Raw genomic sequence first — 14,307 nt, forward strand, 5'->3', positions numbered from 1 at the left:
GTATACGATAACAAAAAGGAACAACATATCTGAGAAAACCCTGTCCAGAAATCGTTGAAATACCGCGGGAGCGTTGGCAAGACCGAAGGGCATGACCAACTATTCAAAGTGGCCAAAGGGGGTTCTGAAGGCTGTCTTCCATTCATCACCTTCCTTAATTCGAATAAGATGGTAAGCACCCCTAAGGTCGAGCTTGGTGAAATTAACGGCTCCTCGAATGTCCTCTAGAATATCAGAAATAAGTGGTAACAGATAGCGGTCCTTGAGGGTACATTGGTTAAGACCACTGTAATCCAAACAGGGTCGTAACTCTTTTGCATTTTTCTTGGGAACAAAAAATAAGGAAGCACCGGCGGGAGACTTTGAAGGCTGGATGGTTCCATTTGCCAAGTTGGTATCCAGGTACTCACGTAGAGCCCTCTTTTCAGGTTCGGATAATATGAACATTCTCCCAAATGGAATCACAGCGGAGGAATCAGTTCCTATGGCGCAGTCCTCAGGTCTGTGGGGTGGAAGAGCTTGAACAATGTCTGTTGAAAACACGTCGGAGTATGTTTGGTAGGATTCCGGTACTTGGATAATGTTGTACACGCTTAAGGAGGATGGTTCGTGGTTCTGGGAGTTTACTGGAGGAATCCGGGACGTGTCCAGACAAACAGTGGGACATACAAAACTCTGAACCAAGGAACAAGGAACCTGCTGTCCAATTGATGTATGGGTTGTGCTTCTGTAACCAGGGCATGCCTAAAACCATGGGATAGTGGGCAGCCTTTATGATGTCAAATCGTATTCTTTCCTGGTGGTTGTTTATTGACAGTTGCAATTCTTTTGTTTGGCGAGTAATGGGGCCTGAAGACAATAGTCTACCGTCGATTACTTCCATGGGTTGCATTACTTCCTTGAGCTCTCTAGGGATGTTATGAGTGGTGGCCCATTCGTGATCAATGAATATCCCCATGGCATCACAGTCCACGAGAGCCAGGATGGGAAAAGATTAATTCTCGGTAGATGTCATGACAGTTTGTAGAATCACTAAGTTATTCTGTCCTGGAGAATTCAAGGAAGGAATGGATGCGGAGCAAGCATCTTTCTCCCGAAGCTGTGCTCCGTTTAGGATCGGGAGCTGGCGTTTCCCGAACGCCGGGGTGGTGCTATAGGACATTCTCTAACTAGATGTTTGTCAGAGGAGCAGTACATGCAAAGTCCCATATCGATTCTACAGAGCCTTTCTTGTGGAGAAATTGGACCCCTGAAGGCACCTAATTGCATGGGTTCTGGATCCGGGGTATGTGGAGCAGCGCTCTCCTTGGTACTTGGGTATTCAGTAGTTGTCTTTGGGAATGTTTTCACCTTTTCTTTCTCAGCCTTTCTCTCCTGGATCCTAAAATCTACCTGCAAGGAAAGATCCATAAGGGCCTGGAAGGTTCCTGGACGTGCTACTCTGGCTTGCTAGTCCTTTACTTCATCATTTAATCCTCTTCTGAAGAGAGTGAAACTGGCTTCTTGTGACCAATCTGCTTCTTTAGCTAGCTGCTTGAAGCGAGTCACATAAGAGAGCATATCCGGACTCCCTTGCTTAAATTCAAGAAGTCCTTCTTGTGCACGGTAGACAAGCTCTGGACGATCGAACATGGCTTTTAGGGCATCCACAAATCCTTCGCAATTATCCAAAAGCTGGTCTCCCGAATTAACTAAGGGAGTTGCCCAGGTTAAGGCATTGCCCGTTAAGTGTGATATCATGAATCCGACCTTTGCTCGTGCTGTAGGAAAATAGTAGGGTTTGAAAGTGAAGTGCACTAAGCATGAATCAAGGAAGGAACGCAGGGACCTAGAAGATCCATCATACTGGTCCACAACACCTCCTACCAGAATGCTTTCTTTGACTGCGGAATCCCGGGATAAAACCAGCTGCTTTAAAGCTGCATTTTCGGCTTTGAGATTTTGAACCTCAGTAGTTAATTCTTGCATACCTCTCATGAGGTCTTGGATTGCCGCTTCCATATCTGTTTCCGTATCACCTTCTAGGCATCTCAATCTGTCACAAGCTTCTTTCTTTCTCACCTTTTTATCCTTGCTTGTGTTCTTCCGGGATGAGGTTTCTTTCTTTTTCACCGACGTGACTTGTACAGGCTGGAACGCGAGTCCTCGGGTTCCAGCGTGGAAACCAAGCCGGTAGCGTTGGATTTCCAGGAACAATGTCAATAAGTCCAGGAAGGAAGATATCGGAAGGTAAGGATTGGAGGGAGGGGGTTCCAGAAACAAAGAAGGAAGATAGAAATCACGATAGCGCAGAGAGCGAACTCGAACAACGTCTAGTAACTCGTAGGGGTAGAGTTGAGACACGCAGAGCCGCAGGGGCGTGCCGGTTTTCTAGGAAGCTGGCAACTGCACGCAAAGGCTAGAACAGTTCTGACTCGTCAACCATCTTGGATGAGTTGCAGAGTTAATGCTGCGATGCATCATGGACCACGAAATCCAGAAGGGTCGAATCCGGCTATTCATGACACCTGGAACAGAAACTCAGATATGCTATCTGCTAAGCTTGCTCTGTCCCCCAACAGCACCATCAACATCCACATACTAGATCGTCCTCCAGGCCTCCCACTGGACTTCAAGGGCCACCTCCTGCATCTACCAAGCAACAACAAAGGTTCCACTAAGACCCTACTTCTCAGAGACCTTAACCTAGGGTCCGATGACCCTAAGATAAAACTGGCAGCTCTCTCACTAAGGAACTTAACGAATTAGGTTTTACACAAAAAGTCTCTGGCCCAACACACACCAAAGGCCGCACCCTCGACTGGGTCGCTGACCATTACTGCCTCACTGCCATCATTGCAAACTCACCGCTACCCTGGACCGATCACAACTGAATCGAGTTCACCATACCCACCTTGTCCAACACCAAAATCCTCACCCCTGCCCCCCAACACTAGCAAGAAGCTCCAAAAAACTCAAAGAGGACATCCTTCGATCAAACCTCAACATCCCGGCACTAGCCCCACCTTTTTCTAATGACCCAAACGCCTTAGCTGACACCTACAAAGATGCTCTATCCAAAGCCATTAACGCCATAGCTCCTCTTGAACCCAAAACAGGCACAAAAAAAAATCTCTACACCGTAACTCGTGGTTCACGGATGAACTTCAGTGCCTATGCTCCCGTGAAAGGGAGGCTCAAAAAAACTGGCTAGTACACCCGAGCGAGGACACAAAAAAACTGCTTTAACCAAATCTCCCGACTATATAAAGATGCCATCACCAACACCAAAGCCAATTCCTTCAATGTCCGTATCACTAATGCCAATTCGCAATCTAATGAAATCTTTGCCATTTTCAACAAACTCATATCTCCCCCCCCCCCAATACACCAGATGAGATTACTAAAGACGAAGCATGGTGCTCCAGCAAATAAAATAGAGCTCCTTCGTAACAAAATTAAGGGTCACCACAAAGCCCTAGCCCACTCCCATGGGCTTAAACAACCTGACCCCTCTCCCCCACCAACCAATTCCAAACCACTTTCCACATTTAAAGACATTTCAGAACTAGAAGTCAGTAACATCCTCAAAAACCTAAAACCCTCTATGTGTAAAGGAGACATCTGTCCTCCCAACCTGATAAAGGACTGCGCAGACCTCCTTGTCCCACTTATAACAGCTTTCATTAACGCATCATTCAGAACCGGTATCATTCCTGCTAGCCTCAAAGAAGCGCGAGTACATCCACTTCTAAAGAAAAACACCATTGACCCTACACAGCCCATCACCTACCGACCCATAACCACGGTGCCTTTCCTCCTTAAGATCCTGGATAAAGCTACCCATTGCCAAATCCAACATTTCCTTGCAACCCACTCAATTCTTGGATCTAGACAATCTGAATTTCGCAAAGGTCATGGCACGGAAACAGCACTGGTAGACCTAAAAAACCAGATCACACATATCATGGATAAAGGCAAGCCTGCCCTCCTGCTACTCCTAGACCTCTCAGCTGCCTTCGATCTTGTAGATCACAATACACTCACATCACACCTTACACACTCAGCCAACTTCTCCAAAGAAGCTGCACAGTGGATTACATCCTTCCTCGAGGGCAGGGTTCTGAAAGTATTCTCGGACATAGCCCATGCTGAACCCACCACCATTCACTGTGGAGTCCCGCAGGGCTCGTGCACCGCACCCACTGTAAACAACCTGTTTACGAAGCCTCTCTTCGACAAGCTTGACGTCTTGGGTATCGCGTATACCAACTACACTGATGATACCAAAGTACTCTTACCACTCACTGGCTCATACACTTAAGATGCCCAAGCACTTCACTCAATATACACCACCATCCAGGCTTGGATGTCAGCCTATGGCCTCTGCCTAAATGGAGAGAAGACCGAAATCATCATTTTAGGCCTAAGAACTACATTAGCCAAGCTAGACAATTTGTACTCCAACTTCACTATTGACAACACCATCATCCCTGTTTCCACATCAGTAAAGACCCTAGGCATCTACTTGGACTCCACACTATCCATGTCCAGGCAGGTCAGCGCCATCACCTCCGCCTCAGCACACACTACTAAACTTATAAAAGCAGTTAAACCATACTTGTCCAAGCCCAACTGCCTCTCAATTGCGAGAGCCACTATTGGAGCCAAACTGGATTATTGTAATGCCCTCCTAGCAGGCACTTCAAAACACAATCTAAACAGACTTCAAATCACACAGAACAATGCGCTCAGAGCAGCATTAAGCCTTCCCAAAAGAGAACACATCACCCAGGCTAGACAGGCAGCCCACTGGCTCCCTGTCCAAGAACTCAGCTTCAAAATCCTCATCCTCACCCACAAATGCCCTTCATTCTCAGCTGCGGCATAGCTGGCACAAACTTTATCCAAACCCACTGACTCCAGACCCACCAGAATGCATTACACCACCCTTCTGCACACCCCCCACATCAACAGATCCAAAGCTGGAGGACTAGGTTTCCCATACATAGCCACTAAACTCTGGAACGCCCTACCCATAGACATCAGAACAGAAAACTCCCTTTTCACTTTCCGCAAAAAATTCAAAACCCTCCTCTTCATCTGACCCCTTGTGTGCCTGCTATCTGTCTGTATATCTATGATTGCAATTGCTCGTCTCTAACTAAGTAAATTGTCTGTAACCAGCGCCACAATGCCACTGGGTTGTTGCGCGCTCAATTGTGAATAAATAAATAAAGCAATGTTCAATTTTGTATGCCGACCACTTGTTGGTTATGCCGTTGAACCTGTGCATGTGTTACTGTATGAACAAACACTGATAATGTTCTGTTACGTTACTTGGCATTTATATAGCGCTCTATATATCATTGGTATGACCTCAAAGCGCTGGTAGGTTGAACACCCTCCAGAACCATGATTCTGGTCAGTAGAGGGATTGTGTCGTAGGGTGCGTGGGTGTACCAGATGTGTGCAGCTGATGAAACTGCCTGGTGGTTGCTGCATCCTAGCGTTAGGTGTGTTGCTGGAGTTATCAAGTTATGAAGGACGCATAAGTGAGCGACTAGGCCGGAATGTGCTCGGCTAGCTGCGTTTTATTAGGGTGATGAGGTGTTCATGGGATAGTGTTCATATGTGAACAGCGGTTGCAGGTCATTTGGTCGAAAACCAAATGATCGAATGCCATTTGATCGAGAGTCAAATGGTTGAAAAAATGGTTGATTTTTTGTATTTTTTTAATTTTTTTATGGGGGGATTCCCCCCAACCCCCTTTTTTCTATATACATTTTTTTTTACCAAAAAAAACTAAAAAAATATATAAATAAATAAATTAAAAAAATCATTCATTTTTTTTTCTCGACCATTTGACTTTCGATGAAATGGTCATTCGATCTTTTATTTTCGACCATTTGACCGGACACCGTGAACAGCTAGCCCGAATTCAGGGGATAGCTGTGTTCAAATTGAATGATGGTGTATAGTAGAGAGTAAGCGTTGGGATGTGATATGATGGTTACCTTTAATGACCAGAAACGTAAACAGGATGGCAGGGAAAATAGCGACATACAGACACAGGAGGCTGGGCTTATAGCGAGAGGAGGGGGCATACAGATATATAGTAAAAACATGGGGAATCGGAAAGCAGGGTACACAGTGACACTAGTGGGGGATGCTAACATTTACATTTCTATCCAGATGTGATTCAGGCCAATGCTTACAATTCCACTCAAGTCCAGGACCTGCTAACATCTGCATTTCTATCTAGATGTGGCTCAGGTTAATGTTTGCAACTTCATCTGAGTGTGGCACATGACTCATCTACAAGTCTATCAAAGTGAGGGACATGATGCATTTACCTTTCTGCCTAGATGCGACTTAGGACTATGTTCAAGATTTAATCTAGTTGCGGCACATGTTACCATACACAATTCCATCCAAGGGTGGGATATGCTGGCCATCACATTTCTGTCTAGAAGTGGGACATGCTGGGAAATGCTAACATTCATATTCCTATCCATATGCGACTCAGGATAATGCTCATGATTTATCCAAGTGTGGTATATGCTAACGTTCACAATTTCATCTAAGTGTGAGACAAGTTAACATTCACACATCTATCTAGGTGTTGGACATGCTAACAGTCACATTTATATCTAGGTGCGGCCCAAGGTAATGTTCACGGGTTCATCCAAGTGTGGCACATGCTTCCATTAACAATTCCGTCTAGGTGTGGGACATGCCAACATGCATGATGCTATCACGATGCGACGCAGGCTAATGGTCATGATTCCAACTAAGTGTGGCACATGCTACCATTCTCAATTCCGTTTAAGCGTGAGACCCGCTCACAATTCCATTCTAACTAGATGCGATATAGGCCAACGTTCACGCTTTTATCTCCAAGTGTGGCACACGCTACCATTCACAACTCTATCCAAGTGTGGCACATGTCACCATTCACAATTCCGTCCAAGTGTGGGACATGCTTACAATTTCATTCTATCCAGAAGTGACCCAGGCTAACATTCGTGATTATCTCCAAGTGTGGCTCACCCCACCATCTACAATTCTATCCAAGTGCGTCACACGGTACCATTCACAATTCAATCCAAGGGTGCGACATGCTGACAATTCCGTTCTGTCTAGATGCGACTCAGGCTGATGTTCACGATTTCATCTCCAAGTGAGGCACATGCTACCAATCACAGTTCCGTTTAAGTGAATAATGAATAAAACAAGTAAAAATAAACACCACTGTAGATCCTGCAGCCTGGTTCTCTGGTCCATTACAATGTCCGTCAGATCCTGGCAGCCACCGAGCAAACCACAAACAAGCTCTACCAACTCTGATTCCCTTTAATCTGTGTTTTTGAGGATATATTTGCCTTTGCTTGTGCTGCGCCAGATACAGCTATTTCTCATTTACTAAATAATTCCAGATTTATTTATTCTCCCTTGCCTGACAATTTACGAGACTGCTTTTAGAGCGGATCTGTGCAGGGTTAAATTTTTAATGTGGAAAGGTTACTCCTATACAACTTCTTCTTAGGTCATAACTTTTATGTAGAGTTTAAGCCGTGCTTAAGGCTGATGGTGAGCAGGGTCCTTCACTCCTTTCTGAAAGCCACAACTGTGGACCCTTCCCTGATATGCAATAAAAGGGAATTTCCTGCTATCGTGCTCTTGAATGCAGGTGCTTCCTTATGTTTTTCTAAGGAAGGTTTTAGAGTCCTAGCTGGTGTACAGGCCTTTCTGTTTGTCACCCCCCATGGTACTGCCGCTTGTTATGGTTTTTGCGCATCAGGACTGCACCTGAACCTTGTACTTGCAGTTATAGAATGGTAATGCATTGCTTTGACTGTTAAGGAACATTTGTTCTGTTCGCCCTAGGACATGTCAAGTGGCATCATTGTTTTTAAAATGTATTTAGTTTATACAAACCTTTCTCTTTTCAAATTAAATGCATCAAACAAAAATCATCCTTCAGTTAAACAATTAAAACTGGTTCAGCAAAACATCAATCCAAAAATACAAACTGACTATCACACTACAAAAAAAAAAACAGGAGCATGAAACATACTACTTAAAAGTTCCAGTTACTATCAACAATTGTGGCCTCATAAATCGCAGGATGGGCAGCCAAGAATCTACCATCTTTGCCTGCATTTCATGCATCGTGCAATGTTCAGAATTAGAGACTGTCTGAAAGGGTCAGTCGTTTTGCTATGAAGGTTCTTTACGTAAGGAGCCTAGTATCACCTAATAACCCAAAGGCACTGTCCAGCCCACATCTACTTGTTCGGGATGCGAAACTGCATAATTTCAGTGACTGCAACAATCTTCAGGATGTGCGATACTTGCAGAACTTCTATGCCAGCACTGCACCCCAGCTTCTAGCCAGAGGCACTCAATGTGCAAATCTAGGTACACCTTAGGCCATTGCGTCTCTGGTTTAGATCTTAGAATGGTATCTCTTAGAGTTGAGGATAGTGAACCAACCAAAGCATTCATATAGGTTTCATTAAGTTTAAGAGTTGTTAACGCGTGTGCATGTTGTGTTTCCCAATCTATCGCAGTTCCAAAGTTGGGTGGAGGCACATTAACTTACTCTTTTCCATGTCTCAGATTGGCTACCCTGTATTTACACAAAGGGAGTGATACGCCCCCCCCACCCCACAGGTTCCAGGTCCTATAGGCGATCAGATTTTACGGATTGTTTACAGCAGCCAGGAAGTTGGGGAAGAAAGCGTTCGCAAATTGAACTAAGAACTAGACACTGGTAGCTCATATGTTTCCAAGGGCACCCGGTCTTTGCAGATCATGAGTCTGGAGACCAAGTGATGTGTGCAGGGTCATATCATTTGATGGACAGGATCCACACTGGTTTGGGAGTGTGGATCCTGTCCATCACAGGATTCATCTCCTTTTGTATAAATACCTCCCATTAAATCAATTTTTTCGTTTTAAATGATGGGGGGGAAAAAAACCATTACTAAAGCATTGCAGTTTAGGAAAACTCACCCAGGTCCCACTAGGGCAACAATTTTGTTCATAGAGAAAACGTTCCTTACCGCATGCCACCTTTGCGTCTGGGTCCTGCTTGAGGTGGGCATCCAGCACAGCATCGCTGATCTGATCACAGATTTTATCTGTTAAGAAACCACAAGACAGAAACAGTCACACACATAAAAAAGTCAAGCAGAAACATGCAAAAAAAAATGATTTTGTCCCTAAAAGACGGAAGGAATCAGGTCAAAAGGAGGAATTTCCTCCAATTAAGGTAATTTTTACGATGATGAGAAACGAAGGAGACGTCCAACCACCCCTCTCCTTAAAGCATTGTGTGTTTATTTTAACACAGAACACCTGTGAACAGTACTGATAAGACAAAGTATGAACTTGAAATGATTTTTGCAAATCCCCGTGTTATTCCATTTGATTGACACTTTGTCCCTGACCCCCACCTCAGAGCTCAGGTTGGTGAGCATATCGGGCACTGTGCATAGTATTATATAGCAACAGGTCATGCCAAAAAGAAGATCCAATTCGAAGTCACAGTTGCAAACATGGAGTTGCCAACACGCCACCAGTCATCCCGGACATCCTTGATATATATGATATGATATGATATGGCATTTGTAACGCACCTATACACAAGTGTTTCAAGGCACGACGAGGCAGGGAGGGGGGGACAAAGGGAAGACAGACAACAATCTTACTAGGCCAGATGTCATTCAGATCACGCAAGTGCATGGGCAGAGGGGAAGGGAAAGTGCAAGGGGAAAGGGAGAGGTGAAAGTGCAGTACAGGGGTAGTAGAATAACAAGATAAATAATAAGGGCCAGCTGGTGGCAAGTGCAAGGTAAGTGCAGACAAGTGCTGGGAAGGGGGCCTGTAGCTATACAGAGACAGTCCTGCAGTGCAGGGGTTGCCAGGAAGGCAGTGCAAGAGGGGAGTGGCTGGGACAGGGACTGAGATCGGTGAGAGTGGCCCAGGTGCAAATTCAGTACAGTTTCAGTCGGAATTTAGCAGGGGAGAGGGGGAGAGAGAGCAGAAGCAAAGAGGAAGGTTTTGAGGTGCTTCCGAACCGGAGATTGTTTCCTCAAGTTTCAGGGAGGCAGGAAGGCTGTTCCAGATGGAGGCCCCTGCCGCGGAGAGAGATCTACCCCCAACTCGTTGCTTGGAGAAGCGGCTGACCCTGATGGAGTTGGAGGCGGGTGAGCGAAGAGCTTGAGAAGGAAGATATTTAGGAAGAGAGAGTTGAAGGTATTTTGGCCACAGGCCCCAGAAGGCCTTGTGGACAATGCAGAGGGTTTTGAACTTAATCCTCGCAGCCACTAGGAGCCAGTGCAGAGATTTCAGTCCTGGAGAGATATGGTCCCTTGGATTGAGGCCAAGGACAAGTCTCGCAGTCCTGTTCTGGATGAGTTGCAGAGGGCGGAGAGTAGAGGCAGGCAGATTTAGATAGAGGCTGTTACAGTAGTCCAGCTTAGAGAGAACCAGGGCTCTGGAGACAGTGAGCTTCTGGGGGAAGGAGAGGGAAACCTCTGAGGAGGTGCAGCTGGTAGTGGGACTTCTTAGAGACGTCAGATATGTGAGGAGAGAAGGAGAGTGTGGAGTCGAAGATTACCCCGAGGTTTTTTGCCTTGCAGGTAGGAGCAGGAAGAGGGCCAAGAGAGGCCAGCCAGAGAGCTGCAGAGAAGGAGGGAGTGGGTGTGCTGATGAGTAGAATCTCAGTCTTACTGGCATTAAGGCAGTTGTCATTGGCGGCACACCATTCCTGGATAGCAGCAGACAATCAGATATGAAGGAAGGAGAGGAGGAGGCCGAGGGTAGCCTGAAAATGAGCTGGGTATCATCCGCATAGCACTGAAAGTTGTGGCAGAGAGAGGCGATGCGGTGGGCAGGGAGTGCCAGATATTGGTTGAACAGCCAGGGAGAGAGGTTAGATCCCTGGCAGACACCACAGGTAGAGAAAAAAATGTCGGCGAGGAAGGACCCCAGTTGGACCTGGGAGGGTCGATTGGAGAGGAAAGAGGTCAGCCACGCCAGAGCCTGACCAGTGATACCCAGGTTATCACAGAGACGGTTGAGCAGGATGGCATGGTTGACAGTATCAAAGGCAGAAGAGAGATCGAGCAAAATGAGAACAGACGGCGTGTTAGAGTCAAGGTTGGAAAGCAGGACTTCACAAATGTTCAGGAGAGCAGTTTCCGTGCTTCTGGCAGCTCTGAAGCCAGACTGGTGGTCATGAAGACAACCAACAGATTCAGCATGGAGATTAAGCTGGGAGATGGCCAGTTTCTCCAGGAGCCTGCCCAGGAAAGGAGTGATGGAGATTGGGCGATAGTTAGCAGGGCAGGAGGGGTCGGAAGAGGGTTTAAGAAGAGGGTGCACAAGGGAGTGCTTAAGGGGGGATGGGAAGACTCCAGAGGCGAAGGAGTGATTGCAGAAGTCAGCCAGGGCAGGAGCCAGGGAGTCAATGTGGTCCTTGATAGTTTGAGGAACAGGGGTGAACCTGTTTTGACGAGACTTTCATAGAACGTACTTGTCTGGAAATCTTGTCAGCAGAGAAAAGGGGAAAGGCAGAGAAGGAGTAGGGAGGGGTGGCTGCAGAAGGGCCAGAGGAAGAGCAGGGAATAGAGGGAGGGAGGTGATAGGAGGAGAGTGAGGACAGGATGTCCTGAGTTTTTGAAATGAAGTGAGAAGCCAGTGCCGTGCAGAGGGTCTGGGAGGGGACAGGAGAGGTAGAGACTGCAGCAGGGTTGGCCAATTCCTTGCAGATTTTAAATAGTTCAGCCGAGTTGTTAGATGCCGCAGAGACGCAGGCTTGGATAAGGGCTCTCTTCTTGGTGAGAACTGAGAGCCGGTATTGCCTTTGGAGCAGGCGCAAGGCCAGTTTGTCAGAGGATGAACATGAAGCACGCCATTTCCTCTCTGCCACCCTGGTGACGAGATCCGAGTCATACCAGGAGTTACATTTGGCTTTGGGCTTCAGGCGGATTCTCATGACAGGGGCAAGGATATCAAGAGTATCAGATATAGCAGAGTGGAGAGGGCTGTGTCAGGGTGTGAGTCAGCCGAAGGGGGAGGGAGGGGATGAGAAGGTGGCGGCGAAGGCCTCAACTGACACACGCTTCATGGGTCGGATGACCGAGAAGGAGGGTGGCAGTGATGAAGGTGGCTTTGCCTGAGGGGTAGGGAGGGTGAGGTGGGAGGATAGGAAAATGTGATCACTCCAGGAGAGAGGAGTGGAGAGAGAGACAGAGAGGGGAAGGTCAGTAGAGATCAGAGCATCAAGAGTGTGCCCTGCAGAATGAATCGGCCCAGATGGGAGAATAGAGAGTGAGAGAGAGTCGCAGAGGTCGCGAAAGTGTCCAGAAGGGGGGACAGGAGGCATCCAGGTGGATGTTGAAGTCTCCAAGAAAGAGGAGTTGAGTGGATGAGGACAGGAGTGAGGAGGAGAGGTCCACCTACTCAGAAAGGAAGGAGGAAATTTGACCGGGTGGCCGATAGATAGTAGCCACAGTAAGGGAATGGCTAGGAGAGAGAAAGTCGGCAGACAAGGCATTCAAAAGAGGAGTAGGTCTGCGTAGGAGTGACAGGAATCCATTCAGGGAAGATAAGGGCACCACCCCCACCAGCACGGTTGGGCCTGAGCACTGAGAGGATCTTGTAGCCGTCAGGTAGGAGTGTTTCAAAGCTGGTGACACAGCTGGCCGTGAACCATGTCTCAGTGAGACCGAGGACATCAAAGTCCAGTTCCTCAAGGAGGCGACAGATATCAGAGGAATGTTTGACAGCAGAGCGAGAGTTAAGAGTGGCAACGTGGAGAAGGTTGCCATCCTTGAAGGACTTCCGGGGAGGGGTACAGATCTGAGGTACACCCTGCGGAGGTGAAGAAGGAGCACGAGCGGGGGCGGGGAGGGAGGGGGAAGGCAAGGTAGCCGAGGACAGAGGAGGGGGGGACAGCAGGAGAGGAAAGGAAGTTGATGAGGTGCTGGAAGCGTCTATCAAAGAGGTGCAGGTTGGCCTGAGGGCCTTGGACCAAGACGGTCCCATTAGAGTAGACATTAATGATGGCCTTTGAGGAGTGGAAGGAGGCCAAGAGGACATCCCAACGGGTGCCACCATTAATGGGAGAAGAGGAGAAAGGAGAGAGCACAGAGACCATATGAAGGGTCCATAGGTTAGGTGAAGGCACGAAAAAGAGGAGATTGGTGAGAGTTTCCTTGGAGGAGGCACTAGTGTAGGTGTCAGCGATAGGGAGGCCTGGGTTGGAGACCAGGATGTCCTTTTTTTTTTTTTTTAAACTTTTATTTATTCAGCTCGGTGACACAAGTACAGGTGAGTCAACATAAACCATACAGGGTAAACAGTAATCAAACAATATGAATACGCATAATTTATACAAGCAAAGCATCAGAGGAAAAAAAAACGGCCAAAAAGAAAGGAATTGGGTGCATACGCACGTGAGGGCCCATGGGAGGTCGGACCACCCATATATGAGGGAGATAATTCAACGGGGAATCTTGAAAACAGTATGGGGGGTGGGTCAAGCAGAGGTAGGAGAAGACCCCGGATCCGAGTCAGATTCAATGGAGGACATAAATAAACGAAACTGCAGCCATATATCCCTAGGCCTGGAATGAGTGGGCTGCTGTGTCGCCCAGACCTCCTCCGTGTCAGAGGCCCATGTCACTGCCCTAAGCCATTGTGCGTGGGTAGGGGTGTAAGGCCGAAGCCAACAAAGCAGAATTGTGCGCACAGCAAGTAGCATGCACAGGCCAGCAAGTTTTCTGGAGTCACGGTGGAGGTCGGGGAAGTCGTGAAACAAACATGTCATTGGGGATAAGAGGATGTGGGAATCAAGGATAGAGGACATGGTAGAGCACACCGAGGTCCAGAATTGGGCAAGTCGGGGGCAAGACCACAGCATGTGAAGATAGTCTGCATTCTCGCATGCGCATCTGGGGCACCCAGGGGGGGAGTCGTTTGAAATGCGATGCAGTCTGGCCGGAGTGTAGTGGTATCTATGAAGTACCTTGAATTGGATTAATTTAAACCGGGAGTTGAAAGAGACATCCCGGGTGCGTGAGCACATGTGGGCCCAGCGTTCATCAGCCATCTCGAGTCCAAGGTCGATCTCCCAATAGTGCCGGAGTTTAGAGAATGTGGGGGGCGACCTAGTTTGGAGGAGAGTGTATAATCTCGATATTTTGCCCCTCAGGGGGACGGGAGAGGTTAATTCAGCAACTGCAGGTTCGTCAGGAGGTAACGCCGGGAAGCATGTGTACTTGTGTTTGAGTACCCTACGGAGTGAAGAAT

At 47.4% G+C, this 14,307-nt stretch overlaps 1 protein-coding gene across 2 annotated transcripts in view; it reads right to left on the reverse strand.

Moving 5' to 3' along the window:
- LOC138472790 (S-adenosylmethionine synthase) overlaps positions 1-14,307 on the reverse strand; it is a 327,300-nt gene that overhangs the window by 249,532 nt on the left and 63,461 nt on the right. For both annotated transcript variants that reach the window (XM_069611138.1, XM_069611139.1), the window contains exon 2: positions 9,051-9,128. In XM_069611138.1, the coding sequence (XP_069467239.1) occupies positions 9,051-9,128 (78 nt within the window). The remainder of the gene's footprint in view (positions 1-9,050; positions 9,129-14,307) is intronic.

The sequence above is a fragment of the Ambystoma mexicanum genome, chromosome 8 (assembly GCF_040938575.1).
Source record: "Ambystoma mexicanum isolate Mex_15411 chromosome 8, UKY_AmexF1_1, whole genome shotgun sequence".
Classification (NCBI taxonomy): domain Eukaryota; kingdom Metazoa; phylum Chordata; class Amphibia; order Caudata; family Ambystomatidae; genus Ambystoma; species Ambystoma mexicanum.